Raw genomic sequence first — 27,730 nt, forward strand, 5'->3', positions numbered from 1 at the left:
GTGGGTGTCATGTGCTTACTGTCCTTTTCAATCATCTAATATTATTAATAGGACCAATTGCACAATTTTCTCTTCTGTAAAAAACAGACTCACAATCATGTTCCAGACTTTATTTCAGCCGACTCAGGACAGAGAATCTTGACGCAACTTTCTGTACAACACTGTTCCCTTCTTTGAAAACAAAAAACAAACAACAAAAGTTATGTACAAAAATATGTTTAAAAAAAGAACATACACAAAGATACAGGACAAAAGAAAAACAGTATTAATGCTTATTTGTGGAGGGCTGTTATAAATAGTGACAGTATTTACTTGAGCTCTAGTTTGCTTAACTATGCTGTGAGTATTCATTTCATGTTTTATCATGATTTTGTTCATTGGACAAGAAGCCAGTAGCATCAATCTGAGTTCATCCATGACACTGTGTGCCACCTGAGGCTGGACGACATCCCCTCTTAGTGTTTCACGTGAATAATGGGGTTCATTGCCTCCATGCAGTGCAAAAAAGAAAACAAAGAGAAAACAAAAAAATACTAACGTTAACATCAACCAGTGAACAAGTTATTCAGTCTCATTGCAAATAAAAATGCGGTCAAGTCTTCTCAAAATCTCTCACCAGGAGAACTCTTTCCATTATCACTGTAATTTCAATAAAGTAACAATTTCCATACTTTTTTCCCACATCCAATTTTTTTTTTTAAATCAAATTGCAGCTATGATTGGCTAATACAATCATCTAAGCAGACAAGTTGCCTGAAAAAAGCAGTCCAGCAAAACTAGCCAAACACCAACATACATTAAATGGCAACAAAATGTAACGAAATGTTTCAAAAAGGACACGTAATTTCTTCATTTTTTATGGACGAGTTTCGTTGTGTAATTAAATTATTATAATGTGAACTGAAGACCAATATTGAAAACATCATACTTCATTTTTTTCTTTACAAAAACAATTCACGAAACAAATTGTAAAATATGTTTTTGTTATCAAGTGTAAGCCAGTCGACTCACAGACAAGGCAAGAAGTGAAGGCAGATGAGCAGAAAAACAAATAAAAGTGTAACAGAGAGCAGGTGGATGAATATGCAGAAACATACTCAGGAGTCTGTTTAACATAAACATGTAGCTTAGAAGCCTGCCATATACTGAGTTACAATTATAAATCACTCATATCGACTATGATATAAAAACCATCTCACAAGCAACTTTGACTGTTTTTTACCTGCGCTGAGCTGACAATCAAAATCTTGCACATTATGCTGAACAGATTTAAGTCTTTTGTTCTCAATGGCAATTTTGATTGTCACTTTTTGGGGTATAAAGCACATGTTGGTTCCAAAGAGAGCGGCTGTATTTTCAACACCTCTGTTGGTCAGTGAGAAGAATTTCGACAACAGTCCAGCTTCAGTCCATGTATGAGACTGAGTGTCGAGTGTGCCCATACCTCTTTAGTGATCACAGACAGGATGCAACATTGTTTTGTTGATACGTATAGCAGTTGTAGTGCATTCTAGAGACAGCTGGCTTGGTCATGTGAAGCACTGAATTACAGTACAGCAAGACATAATACAATAAAAGACACTTAATAATTCATTATACAGTGTATGTACAACTCTGTTCAAAATGCTCACGTTAACCTACTCTGTCATAACGCTTTCTTTTGGACTTTGTTTTTGACTTGCAGCTTTCAAAAAAATTAATTTATCATATATCAAACACTTTACAGATTTATCCCATCTCTTTTATCTCTCGGGTCTTTAATTATATTGTTGCTTTCCTACATAGCCATAGTGGTCAGGTGTTGATGCCCTAGAAGCCCCTTGCGCCCTGCTCCCGCCCCTGGGTGCCCCCCTCCGTTGCCATGGCCACAGTATTCTTGCAGGTTCTGGCGCAACGTAACCAGTGCGGAGCCGAGACAGGCACGATTGGGAGCCAAGACCCCCCCAGGCAGCTGGAAGAGGACAGTGGCCACCCCAGCCATGCCATCATCTGTGGGCTCTAAGGTGATTGGCCCTACCTTAAAGGTGGAATAAGAAAAGCCCATGAGCTGAGAGAGGAAGGGGTCGGAGCGGCAAAAGTGCTGGTAGCCGCTGTATGTGGATGGGTGGTGATGGTGTGAGGCCGGGGTGCCGGATGTGGTGCTGGCATAGTGGTGGGTGTTCAAGTAGTGCAGCGGCAGGTGCTGGCTACCGTTGCCCCCTCCACCCAGGGTGAGGTGGTGGTGGTGGTGGGCCGTGGGTCCGGAGCCTGGGTCATGTTTGTAGGAGACGGCTCCTGCCCGACCCCTCTGGCCCACCACCACTCCTCCTATCTTGTTTGTGCGAGCATGAGCAAGTGAAACAGTGCTGCCCCCGACGCCTCCGCCTGTAGAAGGCAGGTAGATGAGCTGAGGCTCCTCCGGCTCAAGGTATATGGTGAGTTTGGCAAAGGGCCTCGACGCCATCTTGGTCATCTCCTGGATGTGGCGACGCTGCTCCCGACGGAAGTCCAGGAACTGCTTGACCTTCCACAGGAGGACGCAGACCGACAGGAAGAGGAAAAAGCAGGAGAAGAAAACAGAGAAAAAGACGAAAAGGTCGATGTGCGCTTGGTCCTGTCGCAGAAACAACAGGCCCTGGGACTCTCCCTGTCTCTCGAAGGTTCCCACGCCTCTCAGAGCGATGTAGAAGCGACTGGATTTCAGGGAGTGCACCTCATGGGGGAAGGTGATAACCACACGATCTCGAACGCCACGGACAATCAGCACCGTCTGCGGTTTCCACACAGTGATGTAAGTGATGAGTCCTTCTGCCCGCTCCTCCGTGATTTCTCTCTCTCCCCCTGCGGATTTTGCCTGCAGCTGCAGGGGATTCTGGGGGAGGACAGGACCCCCGAGGCTGGACGAGGCGTTGGCAAACACCTTTATAGGGGACGGAGGCGAATCCTTATCTCCACCAGCCGTTGTCCCCCTAGTCACTGATTCGTCCTCGATTTTGATGGTGTGAATCCCTGTGTGTCGGTCAACATCCACGATGAAGATGTCATGGGAGTTAGACACATACACCTCCACCTCCCCAAAGGTGACATCAATGGTGACCCGTATGTCAACATTGGTGAACTTTGGCTGCGCAGAGAAAAACACAGTGCGCCCCTTGGGCAGGTTGCGAATGGTGGGATCGTGGAAGCAGTTAGTCTGGGACGTGGGGTCGAAGCAGCACTCAGTGTCCACGTTGAACTGACGGTAGCACTGGCGCCCATTCACCGGCGTGCCGTTAAAGGAGTCTTTGCACTTGGCACACTGATTGGAAGAGCAAAACAAATGCAATTGAGCAAACAGCAAATAATTGGACACAGTCGCAAACCTTATTTCTATTCTAAATATTTTGTTCATCAGGGCAGAGACAGAAAAATCAAAGAAGCCTTCTTTTGTATATTTAAAGAGCGTGTGCATACCTGTTGCCTGTAGCAGTCTTTGCGGTCACTCTGAGGGCTGCTGAGACAGGATGAGGTCTCTGTGTTGTTTTGGCATGGACAACCTGTTCCATCATGTTCATTACACGTGTCTGCATGGCCATTACACTGACATCTGCAATGAAGAATGAAAATTGATGGTGATCAGCTGGACAAGATAGCAGCTCGAGTCTTCAGTACCCAGCCCAGCCTTGCAGAATTGATTGATTTTCCGAAATATCGGTGTCCATATTGTTTCATCATATTTACGTTTGCCAAACATTGTCAGTGACAATGTCCACGAAAAACAAAAGCTCCAGGCAGGATGTTGCTGCCATTGCTGAATCTGAAGTTGGAAAAGCAGCAGGCCTACCTTGAACCACGTCTCAGTGGCATCAAAGTTGCAATCAATCTGCTGGGTTCCTTCTTTTCCTTATATTTACAGTTGAGATATGCTATGAAGGCGTATGGTGTTCCTTGACAGCACCCGTTAAACATTCATCCACTTTATGAAGTATTTACTAAACAAACTAAATCTAAGGGTTTGGTGTCCAGGCTGTACCAGTTTATGTTAGTATGGGGTCATGGTAGACTTCCTGTAGAGGGGGTTTGGGTGCGTGACTGTCCAGAGTTAAACCAATATTTTTATGTTTGCTATCTAGCCATTTTCCATGGTTTTCTTGATAATAACAAAAACCATTATCAAGAAAATCATAGAAAATGTCTAGATATAAGCTCTTAAATTAAACTTTTTTTAGCTATTTTTGTTTTTATCATTATATTTGTCCAAACAAATGTACCTTTAGTTGTACCAGGCATTAAATGAACAAGAAAGGAAGGAGAAAACAAGGGTGGTCTAATTATTTTTTCCATGACATACAAACTTCATCACATGAAAATGTAAAAGACGCTCTTTGTATGCTTTGTTGCATGAAGGCTCAAGGTACATACTGTCGCATGTTTAGGGATTGTCCTCCTGTGAGACAGTTCTGGAGGAATGTCGCATCCCAACTATCTATTTTGATGGATGTCACAGTACCTGTTTCTATATCTTTTCTCATTTTAAATGATTTGTCATCTCTGAATCTATCTGAAACTTAAAAAAAGCAAAATTTTTGCCAAAGAGACAGAAGCCAAGAAAACAGTTGCAGCCCACTGGCAGCCACCTCATAATCTGTTAAACTATTAGATCTCGGACCCTATCCTTTTTGGATACTGTATATATGGAGCTCTCAACGGCTCGAGTTAATGGGGCTACTGGGAGCACACGGAATTATTAGCGCAGTATTGCTGGATCCTTGAAAGGCATGCTTACAGCTGAGTGTTGCATTAAGCCCATTATTGACCAGGTGCATTTATATTTTTTCATTCATTATTTAAGTTCTATGTAGACCGGTATTATTGGTGTTTTTTTAATTGTATTTTATTATTATTATTTTTAATTTTCTCACTTGTACTTGTGTCTGTGTGTATTTGCCCCCTAATCTATCTTAACTGTTGTCGTAACATAATGTGTGCATTTATTACAGCCTAGGACACATTCTTATGTTCTAGGTGTCCTGTATATTTGATTGTGAAAATCTGCCTTTTTATACGTTATATCATAGTGCATTTTTGATGTTTTGTATAGCTTTCTTGAATTGTGAAAGTAAATAAAAATTTGATCACAGTAAAAGAATTAAAATTGATTTATGATGATTTTACAGCAGTATTGTACATGTACATTTTTGCCACAAGGGTGCAAAATGCATCAATAGAGTATAAAAGACATATAAGAATAAAAAATACCCAAGGACGGCATAAAGGTTAAAATCCAAACATGTAAATTATAAATGCTTCCTAATGTTGGTTTCAGCATTTGAATCCACTGTGAACAGCAAACGCTACTCACTTATCACACTTCCCCTGCAGCAGGAAGTAGCCACTGAGGCAGCTCTCACACTTCTCCCCCACGCTGTTGTTCTGGCAATTCACACACACTGCATTCTCTTCTGTGGGACCCTCAGACACCCAATTCTGAATCTGAAGAGACAAAGAGATTTGGAAAACCCCCCGAAAATTAAAGACAGTGCCCAAGATACAAGAGTAAGCACGACTGGTGTATTTGTTATTATAATCAGGAAAAGACTTCGAGGAGGCAGACACTTACGTTGTTGGGGTCCAGAGGGAAATGCCGTGGGTTGTCAAGGGCCTTCTTATGTTCATCTACAGATAAACACACAGCGCTGTTTCCTCTGCAAAACTCCCGGCATGGACGACAAGTGCCTCCCCCCTTGGCAGAGCCCACGAAGAGAGGCTTACACTTCTCACAGTGCTTACCCTGGAAATGAGAAAAAATAAATAAAACGTCACCAGTGGGCATGGAAAAACGGTGTTTACAGTAACTGTGTGTTTCATATACAAGCACTTACTATAGTGTTATTGTGACACTCAAGGCAAACATCTGGTTTGCTGACACCAGCGCAGTTGCTGTGTTTATTGCAGCTGCACTGAGAGGAGCAGTTATCGCCCACAAATCCAAAGTGACACTGGCAAACTCCTGGGGACACACACGTCCCGTTCACACAGCCTTGTGCACACACTGGCTCACACTGACCAGAAACACTATACAGGAGAAAAGCAAAAAGAGAGGTTTTCAGTAAACCTGTACAGTTAGGCCTGTCACCATAACACATTTTTTAGGATGATATATTTTCCCAGAAACTATCACGATAAACGATAGTATCATTGTCGTTTTAGTTTTATAACGATATTAGAGCATAATACCTTTTCCACAGCAATTCATTTTCAAATCTCAAGAAAATTAAACATTGGAATTGAAATGTGGAAAAGGAATATTAAAATATCCTAGATAAATAAAACTTAAATAAATAAACTACAACCAAAACAAATAAAATAGACTTTCAAGCTCAGTTAACGAAACATTGCAATGAGATATTCATTATGTATTATATTGTTTTATTATTAAAAAAACATATAAACAGCTGGGATGGCTGCTTGGGAAAAAAAAAAATCTGCAATTCGTACTGCCTGTCAAACGTTTGCAGCATTACTTTAAACACAACATAAAAAAGCATAAAAAGCCTCTTATGTAAATGTCAAAATATATTAAGTCCAGATAAACACTATCGTGTCCATTTTTATATATCGAACAATAAGTCGAAATAGTAATTATCGTGACAGGCCTATGTACAGTAACAGAAAAAACAATACAATATTTTTTTAAACTATACTTTTAAATGCTGAGATATAAATATGAAACCTGGATCCTACCTGCTCAGTATGTAACCCTGCTTGCAGGTGCAGTGGTATCCCTGGGGCTGGTCGTGGCAGTCCTGGGTGCTGTTGCAGTGGTGGTGGCCGTTGGCACACTCATCCTCCTCTGGGCAGTGGAGGAAGGACCAGCTGCTGTTCCTCAGGGGGCAAACACCCTCACTCACACCTGGGAGACAAGAATGGAGGATGGTGAGTGCACCAGATATTTAGATGTGTTTCTCTCCACAATGCTCTTCATGTTGAACCCATCATCTCAAGATATATCTCACCATCGAGTCCTCCTTGTAAGCAGCGTCCAGCCCCATTGCCCCCACGAGTAGCACACCAACCACACTGAGGCCTGGCAATGCACTGGGAGCACTGGGTGAGCTGGGAGCACTGGGGAGAGCAAGAGTCCCCCCCAGAGAGCAGACGGCCACACTGACCCGCCTCACACCGCAGGGGCACGAAAGACGGGCTCATGCACTAAAGGAAAGGGGAGAGAAATTAAACGTTTCTGAACATGATTTTATCAAATATTGTGAGCAAAATAGTCTGTAAAGCTCATGCTGCTTACCTGCTGCAGAGCCATGCTCCACACACAGTGCTGCCAGCCCCCATCAGAGCCTCTGGAGCCCAGACAGAGGCTGCAGTTACTGAGAGTGTGGCAGGGTGGAGGGCACGGCATAGGGGGAGAAGACTCCACCTGCATGGGTGAGACGTTGAGCAGGGCGTAGCTAAAACACGTCCAGTCGTAGGTGGGGTTCACACTCAGGATACGCCTTGTCTCACCTGGAGAAATCACAACACAGTCATATTTTTGTGGTAAACATCCTGAGAATAAAAAATCCACACATGTGGATTGCCAAATTTCAACTGAAACCAAATTAATTATCTCCAAAATAATATGTATGCATCAGGCGGCAACCTCCAGGTCTGAGCATGGAGGTAAACCAGGAAGTGCCTTAAGCTGCATTCTACCGAAAATTCCAGCAGGGGGCACTGACGTCAGCTGTAAAAGAATTTTGTCCATCCATTTAAATACAAAATGAGAAAACTTCTCACTTGATTTATTACCTCAGATTTTTATTTTAGGACAACAAACGAGGTGTCACAGTTTCTAGAGTTTTGAAAGTCTTTTAAAAGACTCAATTGTTTTTAAATAAACAGGAAATAACTATTTTTCTTGAGAATCTTCAAATCTATTGCCAGTACCTGTGCGTTTGAATTGGCGAGTCCACATGCATTTTCCTGAGGCAGTACACTTTGGGCAGTCAGAAGCCTCACAGCTGGTCTCAGTGCAGTTGCTGGACAGGAAGATCTCTCTCTGGTTGATCCGACAGTCATGTTCAGAAGTACAGCTAACAGAGCTGCTGATACAGGCCCCCTCTGGACAGTTTGTGCACCACTTACACTGTAGTGCAGGCTGGGAAATTCAATGAGGAGGAGATTTTAGTTGATCAAAAGTAGCTGCCTCACGTTAAGCAATTTAATGAGTTAGAGTAGGGGTGTTGTATGTTACCTGTGATGGAGTGGAGAATGTTTTAGGGTGTCGGGCGAGGCATTCGCTGCAGGTCTTCAGTCTGCGACACTGGTCTGGCAGACGAGGGGTCGGAGAACAAGGAGACTGGCCAGCGAAGCAGCCCATTCTGATGGAGGAGGAGGGAGAGAAATGTCAGTTGGACCTATTGTATTTACTAGCTGCACATAACTTCAAGCTCAAGAACCTGTGTTACCTCTCAGCAGTGTCAGAAGAAGCACAGGTCCCCCTGCACCAGACACAGCTGCCTGTGGTAGTGTTGCAGGTCTCTGGTGTGGGCAGCAGCGCACAGGGGTCAGAGGGCACACTCAGGGTTAGTAGTCTACCCAGCATTACACCATTGAAGCCTCCTGACAGGAACAGGCGGCCGCCCCAGCTCGTCATGGCGAGAGACACTGAACGATTTACCGGATCTCCTACAGCTGAGACTGAAGGGAAGAAGACAAAAAGTAGTCTGGTTATAGTACGGCAGATTATGATTCGACCATGACTGAATCTGCAGAAAGATGCTAAGACAGTCACCTGGTTGTATCCAGGTGTTACAGTTGATCTGGTACAGAGACACTGAGTTACTGTAGTCTTCTTCTTCTGTCCTTCCCCCGACGATGACCATGGTGTCTTTGATCATGGCTGCAGCGTGGAAGAAACGGGACAGGGGCTGCAAAGAAATAATACAACAACAGTCGATAAGTTAGGTTTGCTGTGGACTAATGAGAAGATAAATGCTTGGCCTGTCAAATGTATCGTCCTGTAATAGGAGGACAGAGACCAGATGAGTTCAACATCTTACCTTATTGCCCTGTGAGGGGACCAGCAGAGACCAGGTGAGGTTGGGGTAGTACAGACTGTAGAGCTCGCCTGAGGGCTCCACGGTCTCCACGTGGAAGCGGTAGCCTCCAAAGACATAGATGGCATCAGTCGGCTCATGGTACACTGCTGAGTGGCCATATAAACCTAATTGGATAACACATAGAGCAAGCAGGTTTAATTGAAAATTTAAAAAGTAAGTGTGCATCTTACGTTTTTGTGTATTTATATATGCATATTTTCAAAACGTAATACTAATTTTCTCTGGGCAGTGGACTAATAAATTAACTATACAATGCTTGTAGTTATATAACTGAACTGTATTCATGTGGTGTCAGTCAGAATAATGTGACAATTAGTTTCTAACTGTGAAAATTCACTAGCAGCCCTAAATCCAAACAATTATCCAGAAAGTTGGCCAAAATTTTGCAGAGTCTGAGTCATATTATACATGTAGGCAATAGATAATATTGGTTAAGAAACTAATTTGTAATATCTGTAGTTTCCGCGTTATGAGTCAAGTTCATGAATACACTGAATTCGGAAGAAGGACTTCCCAAGCACATGAATGCAGCATAAGTGCATCAGTCAAGTAAATGACTGAGGAAAAACTATGTTACAATCCATAAAAGCAAAACCTGTAGGCGGTGTGCCGGTGTGGGGAGCGATGGTCCAGTTTCCAGTGTGAGGGCTGAACTCCAGCAGGTGGTGGTTGAAGCCGTTGTCTGGAGAATAACCTCCAATCAACAGCACAGAAGAATCTCTGCGTACAGTCAAAGTGTGGCCTGCCACCGGAGGAAGCACTATGCTCTGTCAAAGGTGGAAGAAAATGTAATTCGCTAGAGGTAAAAAAACAAAACAAAACACTAAATATTTTGTATTTCCAAGACAAGTCCTCCTAACCTTGTGTTCTCTCCAGACCAAACTGCTGAGATTGAGACTCCAGGTATCCATGGCCACACCGTTTTGAGTGACACCTCCCACCACCAACATGAAGTCGTGACTGGCCCCGTGGCTTCCAGAGCCAGACTCATGACTGGTCAGCAGTGCAGCGGCGTGGTGATAGCGAGGGCTCGGAGTCGAGCCTTCTTCCACAGAGCTCGTCAACATTTGGGTCCAACGGCGCTCTGACACAGAATACCTAAACAAACCAGGGAAAACAAAACGTGTTTGCATGCACATATAGACAGTTAATGTGCTATTTACTAGGTCAGTACAGAATGTTTGATTTTTTTTTTGGTACATTGAAAGCCTTTATAGATGTCCTAATCACCCTAAAATAAATAAATAAATAAAATAAAAAAAGAGATGTTAATCCTAGATTTAAATACAGTGATATACAGTCATGGAAAAAATATTAGACCATTGTTTTCTTCAATTTCTTGTTCATTTTAATGCCTGGTACAACTAAAGGTACATTTGTTTGGACAAATATAACAACAAAAATAGCTGATAAGAGTTTAATTTAAGAGCTGATATCTAGCCATGTCCATGGTTTTCTTGATAATAACCAAAATCATTCTCAAGAAAATCAATTAAACTCTTATGAGCTATTTTTGTTGTTATCATTATATTTGTCCAAACAAATGTACCTTTAGTTGTACCAGGCATTAAAATGAACAAGAAACTGAAGAAAACAAGGGTGTTCTAATAATTTTTTCCATGATTGTATAATTATAAAAATGTAATTTATGGTGCTGTTAGATCGCTGCAAGACCGCCATGCTAATACAGGTGTGTGCCTCCTTTTGTGTGTGGCAGGCAGGACACCAAATTGTTTCTTGACTGCATTGCAAATGTTATTTTGAAAGTTTTGTGACATTAGTATTATTCAGAATAGACTCCTGTTACTTGGCCCTACCTGTAGACATTTCCCAGAATGCCCTCTGACAGAGAGAGCCCGCCATACATCCAGAGGTTTCCCTGTGGTCCAGACACCAGAGAGTGTCCCATCCTGTGGAGGAACCTGTGGGCCTGGTTCTGTGGAGCAACAGTGCACAATGAGTGTTTTGTGTGTTCTGGGGTGTAAGAAAATTAGACACAGATTTAAACATTTTTATTGTCTAAATTCTGCACCTACCACTGTCAGTTGTGTGTCCAGCAGTGTCTCCCAGACCAGGCTGTTGGAGTCCCGAGGAACAGAGCAGTCGGAGCCGGCCCAGCTGTCTGAACACACACACACTCCAAGAGACTAAATACAAGAGAAAATATCTTGGTTAGCAATGTCGAAAGATTTGTAACACAACTATTTTCACCAAGATACATTAATTTACATCATAGAGTATAAAATTACTGTCTCTCTAACACTAAACAGTACATTTTAGAAAAAAAATGTCATTCTTTATGAATCCCTAAATGTCTATTTCCTTAAATAAGTGATACCTGTGCCCATAGATCAACTTGGAGAATAAAAGCAACAATTTCCGAACATAAATGATCACAATTCTTACTGTATTACAAGCTCCTCTTCCTTCTGCTATTCCACAATCTTGAGGGCACATGGGCCGGTCGCACTGGGGTCCCCCGTACCCCTGAGGGCACTGACAGAGCCCTCCTTGGCACTGGGCTCCACCTGGACACACAGGTGACCCCTCGTCACCCTCATCAGAGGTCTGGTGACACCGTCGCACCCAGAAAGACGCATTGAAGCCTTGAGGTTTGTTTGACGTGACATTGGCCTCAAAGTAGACGGAGATCACACCTGGTAGTAAAATAGATAATACAATGTAGTGAAAGTGATTTTAGACTCTGTGTGTATTTAAATTAGGGATGCATGATATTGGATTTTTTGCAGATATCCGATATGCCGATTTTTTTGCAACTCATTTAGCCGATGCGGATATTTTTTCCCACACAACATTGCAGAGATCTTCATCTCTCTTCGGTAGTGGAATTAGCATACAGTATTGTGGAGCATACTCTTATCACATTTGTTATGTAATATTCATTCCTTGTGCAAAATAAGTAAAATACTTGATTCTTAAAACTGCATACTTATTTTTGACAATTGCTTTCAAAAAAAAAAGATACATCCTACTTAAAACTTGGATGATGCTCTCCCTAAAATTATCAATGACAAAACCCACAATCAGGGCAAATTTGGCCAATTTCACAATTGACATAATAAGTAAACATGTGTTTAAGGTGCAACAGAGAAGTGATGTGCAAACAATAAAAAATTCCGAACATATGACAGACATAGGCGTCGAGGTTGTGCATTTAATCAAGTAAGCAGCACCACATTATTTAATCGGTTTATTATATCGGAGGATATCGACGTGATGGCCGATGTCCAATAGTTCATTTTTAAGCCAATGTCAGCCGATACCGTGCCGATAATATCGTGCATCCCTAATTAAAATATCCACTCAACTTCAAATAATTAGTTTGTACAACATTGAGTTAATCTGTTTAGAAGGATGTGTGACAGCCCACAAATACCATTTCAATAGCAGATTTCTCAGGGCAAAAAGCCTGTTACTTAATGAATACTTGGTTAGATACCTGAGGTGGCCTCCACAGTGATTGGCTGAGTTCTTGTAGTGCCACAAAATGCCCCAATCAGGTTGTGATCTGAATGTACGACTCCATTGGCCAGGAATCGAGGGAGGCCATCAAACACGTAGACATAGGAGCTCTGCAAAACACATCAGCGAATGTAGGGGGGACAGTTATTTCAGCAGTAGCCTAATAGCTATTAACAATGCCCCTTGGCTGCGATATAATCATAACAAGTATGGATATAGGAACGCTTTGACACATTTTAATTTTAACTGTGAGAACAATGCTTTTTTTGGAACTGTGTTTCTGGGACCTTAATGAGCAGCACAGGGGCTCCACAAGGGACTGTTCTGGCTCCATTCCTGTTCACACTGTACACAGCGGACTTCAAATACAACTCTGAGTCCTGCTACATCCAGAAGTACTCCAACGACACTGCTATTGTGGTGTGTATCAGGAATGGACAGGAATCTGAATATAGTGATTGGAGTCACAAGAACTATCTCCTCCTGAACACCTCAAAGACTAAGGAAATGATCATAGATTTCCACAGGTTCAAGCTCCCCCTTCAGCCAGTGAATACCTGTGGGGTGGACATTGAGGTGGTGCCAAGTTATAACTATCTAGGTGTATACTTGGAAAATAAGTTGGACTGGTCCCTAAACACAGACACTCTCTACAAAAAAAAGGGGCAGAGCTGCCATTTTTTTATGAAGGAATCTCAGATCTTTTGACATCTGTATGTATATCTGTATATTTGACATGTTTTATCAGTCTGTGGTGGCAAGTGTGTTGTTTTATGCTGCAGTCAGAGCTAACAGACTAACTGAATTTCCCCTCAGGGATAAATAAAGTAATTTTGAATTTGAATTATGAACATGTTAATAAAAACAAATAAATAGACCCTACTGGCTGCCTGCACATAGTGACTCTGAACCCAAATGCATGATGTTTAGTAGTAGATAGATAGCTCCTTTGTATCAGTTGATCAGTCTAATTGCTCTTTTTTCTCAGACATGGATTGATATGTCGTGTAAACTCATTGTTGTTGTACTTGGTTATTATACAGCAGCTAACAACTTATCAGACTGATTGATTTGATATAATCGTTTAATTAACAGAGAGGCATACTGACAGTGTTTGATGCTACTGCGCAGCTAACATGTTCATTTGCTTGCATGTATACTCAGGTCATGTTTGTACTCACTTTACAATATGTATGGGAGTCTGGGTGTAGAGTGAGGGCCACAGGGGGACACAGCTGTCGGGGCAGACAAGGTGCCAGGTTCTCGGTCACAGACAGGACCCACAGGCAGTGAGAAAGTCCTCCTTTCCCCTCTGTGCCACTTCGCCATCCCAGAGAAGAGGAGAGAGGCATGGCAGAGGAGGTGGTGGAGGAGAGCAGCACAGAACGGCCCTGGCACTGCCGGTAGCATGTGCCATTGTTCCTGTTGGAAAGTGAAAGATGTCAAGTAGGCCTGTCACTATAACACAATTTTTAGGACGACATATTTTCCCAGAAACTATCATGATAAACGTTAGTATCATAACGATGTCGCTTTAATTTCATGACGATTTTACAGCATGATAAGTACATCCTCTTGTTTTAAATCTTGAGAATATTAAAACTAGGAATTGTAATGTGTAAAAGAAATATTAAAATATCCTAGATAAATAAATAAATAAACTACAACCAAAACGAATAAAACACTTTCAGGCAGAGATAAACCTTATGTATTATAATAATTTATGATTAAAACAACATATAAACAGCTGGAATTGCCGCTTGAGAAATATATGTTTTTCCCAGCAATTCGTACTGTCCGTCAAACATTTGCAGCATTACTTTAAACAACACAAAAAAGCACAAAAAGTCACGAATGTAAATTCATATTGAGTCCAGAAAAAAAAACTATTTTGTCCTTTTTTATATATGGAACAGGAAGTCGATATAATAATTATCGTGACAGGCCTGATGTCAAGACGGAAGGGTCATGATTAAAGAAAATTCTTCCCCTGTTCATTCCACTTCTATCAATATCTTATTATTAAAAATGTATACTATATAAAAGTATACTCTCCTTTATTACAAATTGTTTTCAATCAGTTCAGACTGAAAGAGTTTGCATTACATTCAAGGTATATGATGAAGATCTCCTTACCTGGGGTCTCCGTAGTAGCCGGGCAGGCATGACTCGCAGTGTGGTCCCTGAGTGTTATGGGTGCAGTAGCACTGGCCTGTCTGGTTGTGACAGTATCCTCTGAGAGGGTCACCGTGGCCGTTACACTCACACTGCACACAACCGCCGCCGCCAGCCAGGGCCGAACCAAAGCTACCTGGACGGCAGTGCTCACAGTGAGGTCCTGTAGTCCAATCTGAACGACAGAGGAGGGATTTCAGCAGGAGAAATTTAAATGAATGCATTTTGATTAAACAAATTATGAGTATGAGTTTCTCATAAATTGACCTGGATGAGTTTCAGGTGCATCTCAGTAAATTAGAATATCATAGAAAAGTTTATTTATGTCAGTAATTCAATTCAAAAAGTGGAAATAACACATTATAAAGATCCATTACACACAGAATGAAACATTTCATGTCTTAATTTATTTAATTTCTTCTAATTATAATGATTATGGCTTACATTTAATGAAGACCTAAAATTCAGTGTCTCAAAAAAATTTGAATATTACAAAAGGTCAATTTAAAAAAGTATGTTTAATATGGAAATGTTGGCTTCTGAAAAGTATGTCCATCTATATGCACTCAATACTTGGTTGGGGCAGTTTGACTTGAACTACTGGAAATTGACTATTCAATAATATTCTAATTTATTGAGATGCACCTGTACAAAGGATGACTGATAACATATGGAGGTCTCACCCTGGCATTCGTCACAGATCCCTGGTGCAGTGATACAGGTGGAATGGAAGTTGCAGCCACAGTCCACGTCACATTCAACACCACTGAGAACCAGAGTGGCCGGGTCAGACGTCCAGCCAAGGGAACATTCACACTCAAAGCGCGGGCTGCCACTACACTGGCCCTCACGGCATTCATTGTAGCACCTGTGAGAAGGGCAAAAATAGTGGTGTGGCCATTTAGTGATGACTAAATGGGAAATGCAGAGAAGATTTTTAGGGTAGGAGGGTTGAAAGATGAATCAATAGTTAGGCCTGTCACAATATCACATTTTTTAGGACAATATATTTTCACAGAAACTATCACGATAAACAATAGTATCGTTGTATCGATGTTTAGTTTTATAACGATATTACAGCATAATACCTTTTCCACAGCAATGCCTTTTTAAATCTCGAGAATATCAAAAATTGGAATTGAAATGTGGAAAAGAAATATTGTAATATCCTATATAAACTACAACCAAAACAATTAAAATAGACTTTCAGGCTCTGTTAACAAAACACTGCAATGAGATAATCATCATGTATTATATTATTTTATTATTAAAATAACATATAAACAGCTGGAATGGCTGCTTGGGAAATATAGTTTGTTTTTCTGCAATTTGTACTGCCTGTCAAACATCTGCAGCATTACTTTGAACACAACACAAAAAGCACAAAAAGACACACATGTAAAGGACAATATATTGAGCCCAGAAAAAATCTATCGTGTCCATTTTTATATATCGAACGATAAGTCGATATAGTTATTATCGTGACAGGCCTATCAACAGTGGAACACATCTTACGTCTGGTTGCAGTGCAGCGTGCCATCCCCTGTGTATCCTCTCTCACAGTGGCACTCATAGGAGGTGGGAGTGTTGATGCAGGTGGCGAAGAGGTGACAGTTGTGGAGACCCAGCCTGCATTCCTCTACGTCAGGACAGGTGGGGTAGGACCAGATCGCATCCTGCTCCTCATCTTCCAGGTGCTCCAGCTCCAACTCCATTTCCAGGGGTCGTGGTGGGGCCGAGGTCTGGGGCTCAGGGCTGAAAGAGCAAGACAAGGAGACGTAAAGTTAGACAGGTATAATATCTATACGCCTATCAACTGTGCATTAAATGGCTTGATGTAGTTCTCTTTTAGTTTGATGGACGTGAAGATTTCAGAGAGCAAAATCTAGCCATTATTAAGAAATAAAAAGAACTTCAACTATCTTAAAATTTTATATAAAACTGCTAACACTGAAATGTTTTAAAAAACGGAATGGGACAAGTGGGTTTTATTTATAGATTAGGCTTGCAATTTTTTTAGTGAAAAACAAGTTAAAAGTTTGAAATTGTCCCCTTCCATTAAGTGGACCACCAAAAATACATTTACAACCAGCTAGAAACACTCCATCCACACTACTCAAAGGAAAAAATTACCCACAAAACAGATCTTATCTTACGGGGAAAAGTCATGAGTTAAGTGCCTCAAAGTGCAATAAAATAACAGGAAAGTGTAACCAGAGATATCTTACTTTGCAGCCCGTGCTTCAGCCACAGCCACACTGCAGTTATACACCAAGGGGTCATCCATTCCTGCCCAGTCTCCCCTCAAACATCTGAAAAGATGAGTGGAAAACATGAAATAAACACAAAAAAATGTAAAACTTAACTGAAGAATATCAGCAAATTGCTCATAAAAAAGAAATATATAAATGTATTTAAATTTTTTGGACAACAATATATGATATATGATATTTGCTAATATCACAAATTTGCCATACTTACTTTCCAATTGTGGGATTATTGTAGTCACCACACCAGCCACACTGGAACGTTTTCAGGCAGTCTGTGCACGTGTTTATAGCTGAACATTGTTTACACTGGGGAACCGAATGAACGCTGCCGAGTACGAGAATAAGAAAAGAGAATATTACATTATTGATTTAAGGTTTATTTCAACTCACAGACTGACAACATATATCTTATTGCACTTGGAAACATGACAATTTAAAATAATGTCAGTTGTTTGTATTATTTATTTTTATTTTTTAAGAAATGTGAGTGTACTACTTTATGAATCCAAATTGAAATCACAAAAACTAGCAGTAAAGCATAGTTATGTGTAAGCATGAAAAAAAATGTTGAAAAAAAGTCCTCATTTTACCTGTCGTACCAGTCCCTGCACTCTCCATAGGGGTACTTTGTGAGGTAGGCAGCAAAGTAGAAGCAGGCCTGGGCGGACTCACACCATGCACACTGGCTGGAGTTAGAGAGGCACTCACCACACGTCTTTCTCCTTTGCAAGACAAAAAAAATGTCCAGAGAGGACAATAAGGGTGAATTATAGGTTCTTGTTGAAATATGTATGATTTGTAAAACAAAGATGTAGCTTTTCTACTCACTGGTTGCAGACTTTAGGACACCCCCTTGAGTCACGTATGGATCCATCTAGTCTTCCCCTTCGACTGCACTGGTAGTCACCTTTCTTGCTTGAGTTTATTTGCCACTCGCAAAAAGGATCCTGCAGGCCAAATTTAGATTTGCACGAGTCAGCAACACAATTGCTCCGAATTAAGTTGTGTAATATCAGCTCCATAGTGAGGCTCTTTGTTAAATCAAGGAGTTATCTGTGAATTACCTGAGTACAAGCAGAGCAGTCTCTGTACTCCTCACACAAGGTGCAGTGCTGGGGGGCCAACAGCAGATGGCGCTGACTTTCTCCCTTGCCTTCTCCCTTGCTTTCCCCTTTCTCTCCCTCTGGGCAGGGCTCGAGGTCTGGGTTGTCCCGCAGCAGGCAGCGGCCCAAAGAGGGGCACCAGCCACAGGACTGGTCGGACAGACAGGCCAGACAGGACATGTAGCCTGAGCAAGTACCTGAGCGGTAAGGCTCCAGGAACAGGAAGGAGATCTCCTAAAGGGAGAGCGAGTTATGGGGAAAGAGGTAAGAGTTCAGCCAACGTTTTGCAAGTAAATGAAACTCATTGTGCAAGAAAAAATGCCAGAAATTTAAATGTGCAAAGAAAAAAAACAGCAACTACAGTTTTCCTATTCATTTTTTTTTTACTTTCATTGCTTATGCATGTTAAGTACTCACACTTCCTCCAGGCAACGTTCTGTTCCATATCAGTGCCATCTCACTGGTCTGCCCTGAGCCCGAGTTGTTGAGGTAGCCCTCAGCCTGAACAAAGTAATGGTTGCCCCTGGTCAGGTTAGAAAACAGTCTACTCCCATCTGTGCGAGCCAGCAGCTTCAACTCCTTCTCCTGCTGGGCTGCCCAACGACCCACCACCTCCTGCTCCGACAGTTTAAAGATGCATAAAGAATGAGAGAGAAAAAAAATAGTAGACAAGAGTTAAGTAAGACTGGCAATAAATAAGAGCTCCTAAGTTAATAAATCTCACAGCTGTTAATAGAAAATATAGGGTTTACATGTTGAACAACTGTCTTTTAATTAAATAACATTCCATAAAAGTGCTTGATGAACCATTTCGATATAAAGCAGTGAATTAAAATAAAAAGTCAAATCAAACATTGCAGCAACAAAACTGTCAAAACACATATATGGCAAATGGACTGCATTTATACAGCACCTTTTGACCTTAATGGACAAAACGCGGAAGTAACTTTGCATTCAGTGTTTTGCTAAAGGAGGCTTCTGATGTGTGGACAGGAGGAGCTAGGGATCAACTGCCAGCCTTGTGATTAAGGATGACTCCCTCTAAGTCCTGAATCACATTATATACGCAATCTTGTTGTTAAGTAAGGTAGATGTAACTTACAGCAAGCAAACACACAACAGAGTTTATTCAACCCTGCACTGATTACTCCAGTGGGGATATATTAAACAATATTACAAGACAGAACAACTAACTGTGTTATTACTTTGCAATTTCAGGTGAACACTTTATTTTAATCTAATTTATTGAATAAAACACAGACAAGAAGTGTTGACATGCACTTTCCCTCACCAGTTGGCTGGAGTTGGGCCCTGTAGCCATTCGAGCCTCAAAGTGGAGCCTCTGGATGCGAGCCCACATGGAGACCGTCTCGGTGGGAGGAGGTGCAGGCGGAGGGGCACCCCACAACGGGTGGATGAAGCCCCTGAACTGTAGGGCTACGTCCATTTCTGTGGTGGGGCTAAGGATGATGGTGGTGCTGCGGAGGATGGACACCTGGCGGAGGGGTGAGGAGGATGGAGGATAGTGGAGGATGGATGGAAGTGGAAACACATCAACAGAAGCACTATTCTCTACAAATTGTTTGACAAACTACTTGAAAAGGGAATATTGTCTAAGAGTGCATTGCAAAACAGACAGCAAAGAGGAACACAAAAAAGGAGAAGTGAGCATTGAATTAAGGAACTTGAAACAAAGAATAAAAATTGAAGAACTTCAAATGAGTCAAAGTATCAAAACAATGTTTGGAGGAAGGAAGGAGGGATCAGTGTAAGCAGAGAGGGAAGTAGTTACAACCACAACTAGTACAGTAAGCACTTGAGATTTGGACTCCGTACCTTGTCAGGCTGGGAGTCGTTGCGGGGGTGCTGGAAGGTGAGCAGGTGCAGTCCCGGGACATAGTTCTCGGTGCGACAGGAGTGGAGGGAGGTTAGGAAAAGGGTACGCTCCCCCCACCAGCCGTACGCCCCTGAGATCTGGTCCACACGGCACGCACTTCGCTCTGTGAGACCGAGAGGGAGAGGTCAGCACACAAAGAACACATCTGACCTCTTAAAATCTCATAATTCAGCAGTTTCCTAAAGTGTTCTACTGTACTGAAACGAGTCTGATCTGTGACTTTTGTGTGACGTGTGTTCAAAAGGAGTAAAGCAACGTGACCTCACTGCACCAAAGGAAGTATGTGATTGGACAGGCAAGTCAAATCATGGTCTGAGTCGCCTGTCCAATGCCAGCCGAGTGTCGTCACGTCACTATACTCCATCTCTGAAACACGCCCAACATAAGTCCCTCCCATGTTTTTTTCACTCTAAGGCTTAGCCCTTCTCTATTGCCCTCCTTCCTCCCTCCCTGCGTCTCACCTGACACTGGTAGGCAGGACTCATTCTGAACACACCAGCCAAATTCACCAGGGGCACGAGCCAGAGAAGCCGGAGTGCCACTGAACACCAGACAGGACTGGCAATCAGACAGGAAGCGTGCCAGGCCCAGGCAACCAGTACTGCCACACTGTGAGGACAAAACAGGGGTTATACACTGCACCAGTAATGCTGACAGATCATACAGAGTGAGGAAATGGTTTGGGGTGTTACTATGAGGGGTGCAAACTAATCAGGGGTGAAAATAGTGACAAAGAATGCTTGGTAAAATGAATGTGCTTTATGCATTAAGCAATCCAACTTGTAATAATTTGCAAAATTGTAATGGATCTACATGAATTGCACAAATGATCTATTCTGGATTCAAAACAGCAATTTTTGCAAGTTTGCACCCCTGCACAAAGTTGGAAATGATATAACAGTAATATATTTTGTGGCTACATCTGCATGATCTACAGGTGCATCTCAATAAATAAGAATATCATGGAAAAGTCCATTTCCAGTAGTTCAAGTCAAACAGCCCCAACCAAGTATTTAGTGCATGTGGACATACTTTTCAGAGGCCAACATTTCCACATTAAACATACTTTTTAAAATTGGTCTTTTGTAATATAAAAAAAATGTAGACACTGAATTTTAGGTCTTCATTAAATGTAAGCCATAATCATTATAATTAGAAGAAATTTAATACATTAAGACATGACATGTTTGTGTTATTTCCACTTTTTGAATTGAATTACTTACATTAAATTATCTTCTCTATGATAATCTCATTTATTGAGATGCACCTGTACATCTACATCTGTGCTGAGGGAAGTGTTACCGGATTAGTGGGCTGGTACTCTCGACAGCGGCCTTCGCACCAGCTGCACTCGGGATTCTTAAGGCACATACTCTCGTCCAGCGCCTCAGCACAAACAGCATCCTGATAAGACAAGACACACAGAGTTTCACAACTATTTAGTTTAGCTGCTCTTGCTCAACACAATATTACGCAACATTCTTCTTGATGATATGACTTCTGTTTCTGTTTTTGTTACACTTTGACTTACCCTGTCACCTTGATCGCTACTGACAAACAGTGGAACTTTATAAGCCACCAGGTCTCCCCGTGCAACACCACTGTAACCTCCAGCTACCAGCAGCACTCGTCCCTCCATCACAGCAGCAACATGCGAGTATCGCCCCCTCACAGCATCCCCTCCTGAGAAAAAAGTTAAAGTTTTGTAGGCGCTGTATGTGCAGATGTTAAAGTAAGACTGAACTGTGTGTGAGAGGCGACAGGAACTCACTGAGGGACCATCTCTCCCCAGCAGACACCCACTGGTGACAGCCCAGGTGGTAAAAGAAGATCTCCTCATCATAGCACTTCTCCTCTTGGTAATGAATATGTACATTCCCACCTGCAAGAGAAGAAAGAAAGAAAATAGATAAATATAGACAGTATGGCACTTGAAGTGAATTACATCAGCTCATTTCCTTAGTGCCTACCATAAACAACCATGTAGTTTCCAATGACAGTGGCTGAGTGGAAAGCTCTCTCTCTGGGGCCAGTTGCTGGGAAACGGGAACGGAAAGATGTCCAAAACCGCCTGTCCACGTGGAAAACGTCCGTGTTGTTCACCCGCACACTGAACCTGAGAAAAAACATACAACAAGCGTACTTTTATTATCCATAAAGATGATGTATATGGTGTTTTTTTTATTCATCTCTTTTCTTTCTATTCCTTGAAGTTTATTGTTTGTTTTCCCGTATGCAATCAAATAAATATATATACAAGTCAAAACACTGTAAATAGTATATGCATATAACACATAACCATACATACATACATACATACATACATATATATAATCATGGAAAAGAATATTAGAGCATTGTTTTCTTCAATTTCTTGTTCATTTTAATGCCTGGTACAACTAAATTTATGTTTGTTTGGACAAAAATAACTCATTAGAGTTTAATTTAAGAGCTGGTATCTAGACATTTTCCATGGTTTTCTTGATAATGATTTTGGTTACGATCAAGAAAACTATGGAAAATGGCTAGATATCATCTTTAAAATTAAACTCTTATGAGCTATTTTTGTTGTTATCATTATATTTGTCCAAACAAATGTACCTTTAGTTGTACCAGGCATTAAAATGAACAAGAAAGCAAGGAGAAAACAATGGTCTAATATTTTTTTCCATGACTGTATATGTATGTTTGTATGTTATGTGTTTATATGCATATATTATTTACAGTGTTTAGATTACATGACTGTACATGCACATACACACATATATACATATACACACATACATATTTACATACACATATATTCAAGAAAAAAACAATAATGACATTAGTTTTGTGGATTATTCTCAAAATGTTCATTGGGTAACCAAAGTTTTTTCAAATACTTTCTATCTCTGCTATCCTCATTTTTATCCTTTTCTGGAGATCTAAATGCATCAAGTTTTCCTTCTTCATGTGTGCAGGAATAGACAGAAATATCAGATGTGCATTCCCACAACAAACAGAGATACACTCCAAAACTATGGAGCAATCTGTTCCACCTCCTCACAAACAACCACAAACAGAAATGTGTGTATAAAAACCTTATGTGTTACTGTATCCAGTATGCTAATACACAAAAGGGTGTATACCTGGCAGTGGTAGGCCTGTGGCCCCCGTAGACCAGCAGTGTCCTGGATGGGCTGTGGAACACCATTGAATGGCCAGCAGTGGCCGGGGGCTTCCCACCAGTGGGCTGAACAGTCTCCCACCGTCCAGAGCCGTGCAGGCCGAACCGATACAGAGAAGAAGAAAACATATCCTCCTCAGTGCGACCTGGGAAATAAGGAGAGTAAAAAGAAAAATGCAGCTAAAGTATGATTTATATCTCAAGGGATAAACCTGTGCTAATCCAAACACAGAGTGATAATATAGTGTGAAACCTACCTCCAAATACATAGAGATAATTGTCGACTACAGCTGCTGCGTGGTTGGCCAGCTTAGGAGACCCACGTGAATTTGAAAAGCCGTGCTGTTGCCAGTCATCGTGGAGCGGCCGGTACATCCAGACATCGCCGGCCAGGGAGCCGTTGGCCAGCTCTCCTCCAAAGATGACCATATTACCCATCCACTCTACTGCTGTGTGGGAATGACGAGCCACCTGAAAACATTGGGAGAAGTTATAATCAAGATGACTATGTTTACATGTACACAAAACAAAAAACAGACAATCAGGAGAAATCAGAAAAAAGCAGAGCAGTTAAATAGATTGATAACTTCATTTATACAGTTTAAAATTGATCAGATTGCTGACCAACCATATTTTTTAAGTACTTGAAATATTTCAAGTGAATATTTTTATAGGACGATGTCCACTGGGGAGTTTTTTCCAGGATATCTGGACTGACAAGAGAGTCAACGCAAAGGCATTATGTGCATTTCTATGTGAATTTTACAAATGATCTACTGTTCAGCTGTTGAAGCCAACTTTGTTTTGTGCATTTCAGCTTGACTTTAAAGGTGTACTATGCAAGATTTTTTTTAAATGTACAGACTCATACAAAAGTAATCCCTCTCTCTTATGACCCACTAGAAGTGTTTGGTGGTGTCTGCATCTTCAGAGACCCCAGAGACTCCAGAGAGTGCTTGGGATGTTTCTTGGTGTCAATCTTTGGGCACAAAGCTACAAATTATATCTTGTTCCAAAACAAGATTGAATCTGGGGTTTGATTTCACTTTTGGTTGAGGAGGGGCCAAGTTTGAATGTTGTATTTACAACATGTAAGCTGCATAGAAGGCCTTTAAGACATATTTTGGAAGGCTCACTTGTTTACTATGTTTCCTTACATCCCTTTGCCAGGAAAAAATGTTTCACCAGCAGAAATCTAGCCGTGTTGGCAGGGTTTCACTAAATACCGTATCCCGGTTAAGCAAACCAGGCTGCTTGTTTACATGACATACATAATAGTAGGCTGACTTGTAATCAGGTCACTTTTTTGCAATGAAAAAATAGTATATAAGGTGCAAGGACAGGAGGAAGCAAAAACTGTTCGTGTGTTTATCCATAAACCACTTACAGGAGAGTGACCATAAGATCGGCTTTCCCATTGGTTGGATGAGAAGTTATATTTGATCAAGTCACCAAGAGCTCTGTTCAAGTCAAAACCTGTAGGAAAAGAAGTAATCAAAAATACACTGATGTCATTAATCATCACAAATACCATCAGATATTAGAGATGAGTCAAGTCAAATTAGGAGTGGAAGGAGGGTTTTTTTACTCAATAATTAAACAACATCAGCAGAAATAAAGAGTATGCCACTCACCGCCAAACAAGTACATGGCTCCAGTGGAGGACAGGTACACTCCAGCAGAACCCGTCCTGGGTGGCGTGTAAGGGTTTCCATCACTCACACGCCACCACTGCCCTGCCCCACTGTCATCATGGAAGCTAAGCTGGCAGCTGTGACCCAGAAAGCCTGGGTTACAAAGACATCGCTCTCCTTTCTGAGACAAAACACAGAGAAAAAAAAGAATAGTTTAGGACCAATAATCACTGTTTTAATAAAGTGCACAAGTGATGAATATAGTTAACGCTTGTAAAGGATGAGTGACCCTTCAGTGAAAGACTGATAGCCTTGTGTGCTCTTTAAACTTTCCCCGTCCCTACTCTTACCTTGTCACACTGGCCATTCACAGAACAAGCCTGGGAGCACAGCGGGGTTGTACAAGCTGCTCCCCCCCAGGCCTGATGGCAGTGGCACTTTGACGTAGAGGAATCACAGCGGCCATGACCGCCACAGGCTCCAGGACACACAGAGAAGGTGTAAGTTGCATTGAAGCCCAGGAGGTTGTAATTAGCATCACTGAAGAGATGAAGCAGCATCTGGAGCAAGGAAATTATACAGACACAAAGTAAATATTTGCCATTGCTGTAGTTCTTCACAGTGTCTTTCTTCATTTCTTAATTGGTTACCTTTCCAGACTTGGCTTCAATGGGTTGAGGCAGAGTGTTGCCACTCAGACTAGCTAGGAGAGGACTCTGGTAGGAGTCTCCATCATACACAAACAGGTAATCGTAGGTACACTCTGTGTCCATGAAGGTGAAATTTAAGACGATGCGGTGGCTGTTGCTGGGAGCTGGAGGACATAAAGACGAAGGGGAATATCAGTGTGATTAACTGACTGAAGTTACTTGTTTAAATCTACTGTTTTTTTTATCTTGGCTCATTATACCTTTGATGAGCCACTCGCAGTTCCCATTGACAGAGTAGTTTCCTGGTCCATCTGTGACATAGCCTGGTGGTCCCCTCAACACCTGCCTGTGGCCCTTGCAGTCCCCTGCCTGGCACACAGGCGACTCAGCCAACAGCAGAACCACCAGGATGAAGGAGACAGGAAGGGGGGAGGCCATCACTGGCACCGCCTAATTAATGGGAGGCAAAAGGTGCCAAAAAAAATCATCATTTGGTGCAAGCCCTGAGCACAGTATGCACCACAAATATGCAGCAACATCCTGCAGCAAATGTGAACCTCCTTAATTCAGTTGGCTTGATCACTTGATCTACAACACAAGACAGGACAAGGAACCATGCCAGCTGGATAGAGCATTATTTCTATGGAAATCAAAGTGGTCTCACAAACAACTTCATGCAGCCCTTGCAGTCTCCTGCCTGTCTACAAAATGCTTTTTTGATGCAAAAAAAGAAGACAAAACTGCAATTCCATACACACTGCTGAATTGAACAGGCTAGGAAAGTGCCAATATCACAATGCTTGGTATGCTTTAAGGGACTCAGACACAGCCTCTGAAAAAAAATACTGCTTCTGATGAAGCTAACATCCCGTCAGACTGTTAAAATAATCGGCTAAGTCATTTTTTGTCAAAATTGTTTGTTTTTTTTGCCTAAATCATCTCATGATGCCGGCCACCTAAGGTTAAATCCCCTACATCCTCAGTTGATCAGATCATGTGATTTTACCCCTTTAAGATCATCACTTCTTTGACAATTTGCCACATTCATAGGCATCAGATAAGAACCCAGCAAAGAAGAGCTAGAGGGAGATTGTTTAGTTATCAGTTTAGCTTATGAGTGTTTTATTGTTGACACTAATTTTGGTAACACTTTATTTTGAAGATGTCTACATAAGAGTGACATGACATGGGATGTGTCATGAACATACATTAATGACATTCTGAAGTAACATTAATGCTCATGATACTTGTCATGTCATATTTCTGACAGGCTTGTGTGACTCTTATGTAGACACCTTCAAAATAAAATCACAAAGGCATGTTCAAAAAATTGCCTAAGTCATTTATTTCTCTTCAGTTACATAATTTACACACAGTGTTATTACTATGCCGATAGCCATCCTTAGTTACATCCTTTTTGAGTGAAAAATATCAATAAATGTCATATGTTACACTTTTGGTGAAGTTTTGTGTGTTTCCTGCAAAACTTGAAAAAATGACTTAGGCGATTATTTTAACAGTGACGAAACACTGCTTCTGATGAAGCTAACAACTGTTAGCCCTGTGTACAGTAGCGTTAGCTCCATACCAGTGCACCAAACATAACAGTAACCTAACTGCACGAAGGTTTAGACGATTATAACGTTAGCGTTACATATAGATCATGCTTATCATTAACCTTAAATAACTGCTTGTCTCACATCCAGACAAGCAAAAATGATAAACCAGCTAGTATCAGCAACAAGAGTATCTTTCTGACTATCACAACAAAGCTAATGTTGCTAAGCTAAGTCGAGTACCGTTAACAGCCAGAGGCCGTAAGATGGCTAGTTGAGCCATTTTCATCATCATACTCACCAGTTCCCGTCTCTTTGGCCGCATTGTAATTTACATCTTCGGTTACCCTTTAACGCTAGCTACCACACCAGCTAAATCCTGGCTTGTGAGTGCTCCGGATTGACAGCTAGCTGGATTAGCTAGGGGCTACAGCTTCGGTATCAGTGCAGAAGACAGCCCGGCTGCAGCACAGCGGTTTGCAAAACTAGCTTGTTCGCTATTAGCGGCAGCGGCTCGGCTAAATCCAGATGCGCAATCGTTAGTAGCTGCAGAATCAAGCAGGAAAAAAGTAATACTTAAGAGTAATTCATTATTGTGTAGTTACGAAATGATGTGTCAAAAACACGGCCGTTGCATTAGTAGGAAATGCTGCCAGCTAACGACGAAAGCATCTAACGGTACCGACCCGAGCCCCGCAGTCCATCCTGCGGACAGATGC

At 41.6% G+C, this 27,730-nt stretch overlaps 1 protein-coding gene across 1 annotated transcript; it reads right to left on the bottom strand.

The window, feature by feature from the left end:
- Positions 1 to 95: 95 nt before the first annotated feature.
- megf8 (multiple EGF-like-domains 8) lies at positions 96 to 27,730 on the bottom strand. The gene is made up of 44 exons (XM_059339242.1): positions 27,313 to 27,730; positions 25,716 to 25,905; positions 25,456 to 25,619; positions 25,156 to 25,365; positions 24,806 to 24,986; positions 24,559 to 24,647; positions 23,429 to 23,642; positions 23,134 to 23,317; positions 21,973 to 22,118; positions 21,774 to 21,884; positions 21,534 to 21,685; positions 21,305 to 21,406; positions 20,464 to 20,611; positions 19,942 to 20,105; positions 19,397 to 19,600; positions 18,523 to 18,720; positions 18,067 to 18,339; positions 17,831 to 17,949; positions 17,593 to 17,724; positions 17,214 to 17,327; positions 16,961 to 17,044; positions 16,248 to 16,487; positions 15,416 to 15,600; positions 14,694 to 14,907; positions 13,739 to 13,979; positions 12,535 to 12,667; positions 11,481 to 11,731; positions 11,111 to 11,221; positions 10,892 to 11,010; positions 9,935 to 10,172; positions 9,670 to 9,841; positions 9,015 to 9,178; positions 8,747 to 8,882; positions 8,421 to 8,652; positions 8,207 to 8,333; positions 7,900 to 8,110; positions 7,262 to 7,476; positions 6,975 to 7,170; positions 6,703 to 6,871; positions 5,841 to 6,033; positions 5,579 to 5,749; positions 5,321 to 5,451; positions 3,433 to 3,565; positions 96 to 3,277 (listed from the first exon to the last, which is right to left on the bottom strand). Exons 1-44 carry the CDS (start codon positions 27,334 to 27,336, stop codon positions 1,778 to 1,780), a joined length of 8,685 nt encoding a protein of 2,894 aa, XP_059195225.1. The 5' UTR covers positions 27,337 to 27,730; the 3' UTR covers positions 96 to 1,777.

Source organism: Centropristis striata, chromosome 8 (assembly GCF_030273125.1).
Source record: "Centropristis striata isolate RG_2023a ecotype Rhode Island chromosome 8, C.striata_1.0, whole genome shotgun sequence".
In the NCBI taxonomy this organism is placed as follows: Eukaryota; Metazoa; Chordata; class Actinopteri; order Perciformes; family Serranidae; genus Centropristis; species Centropristis striata.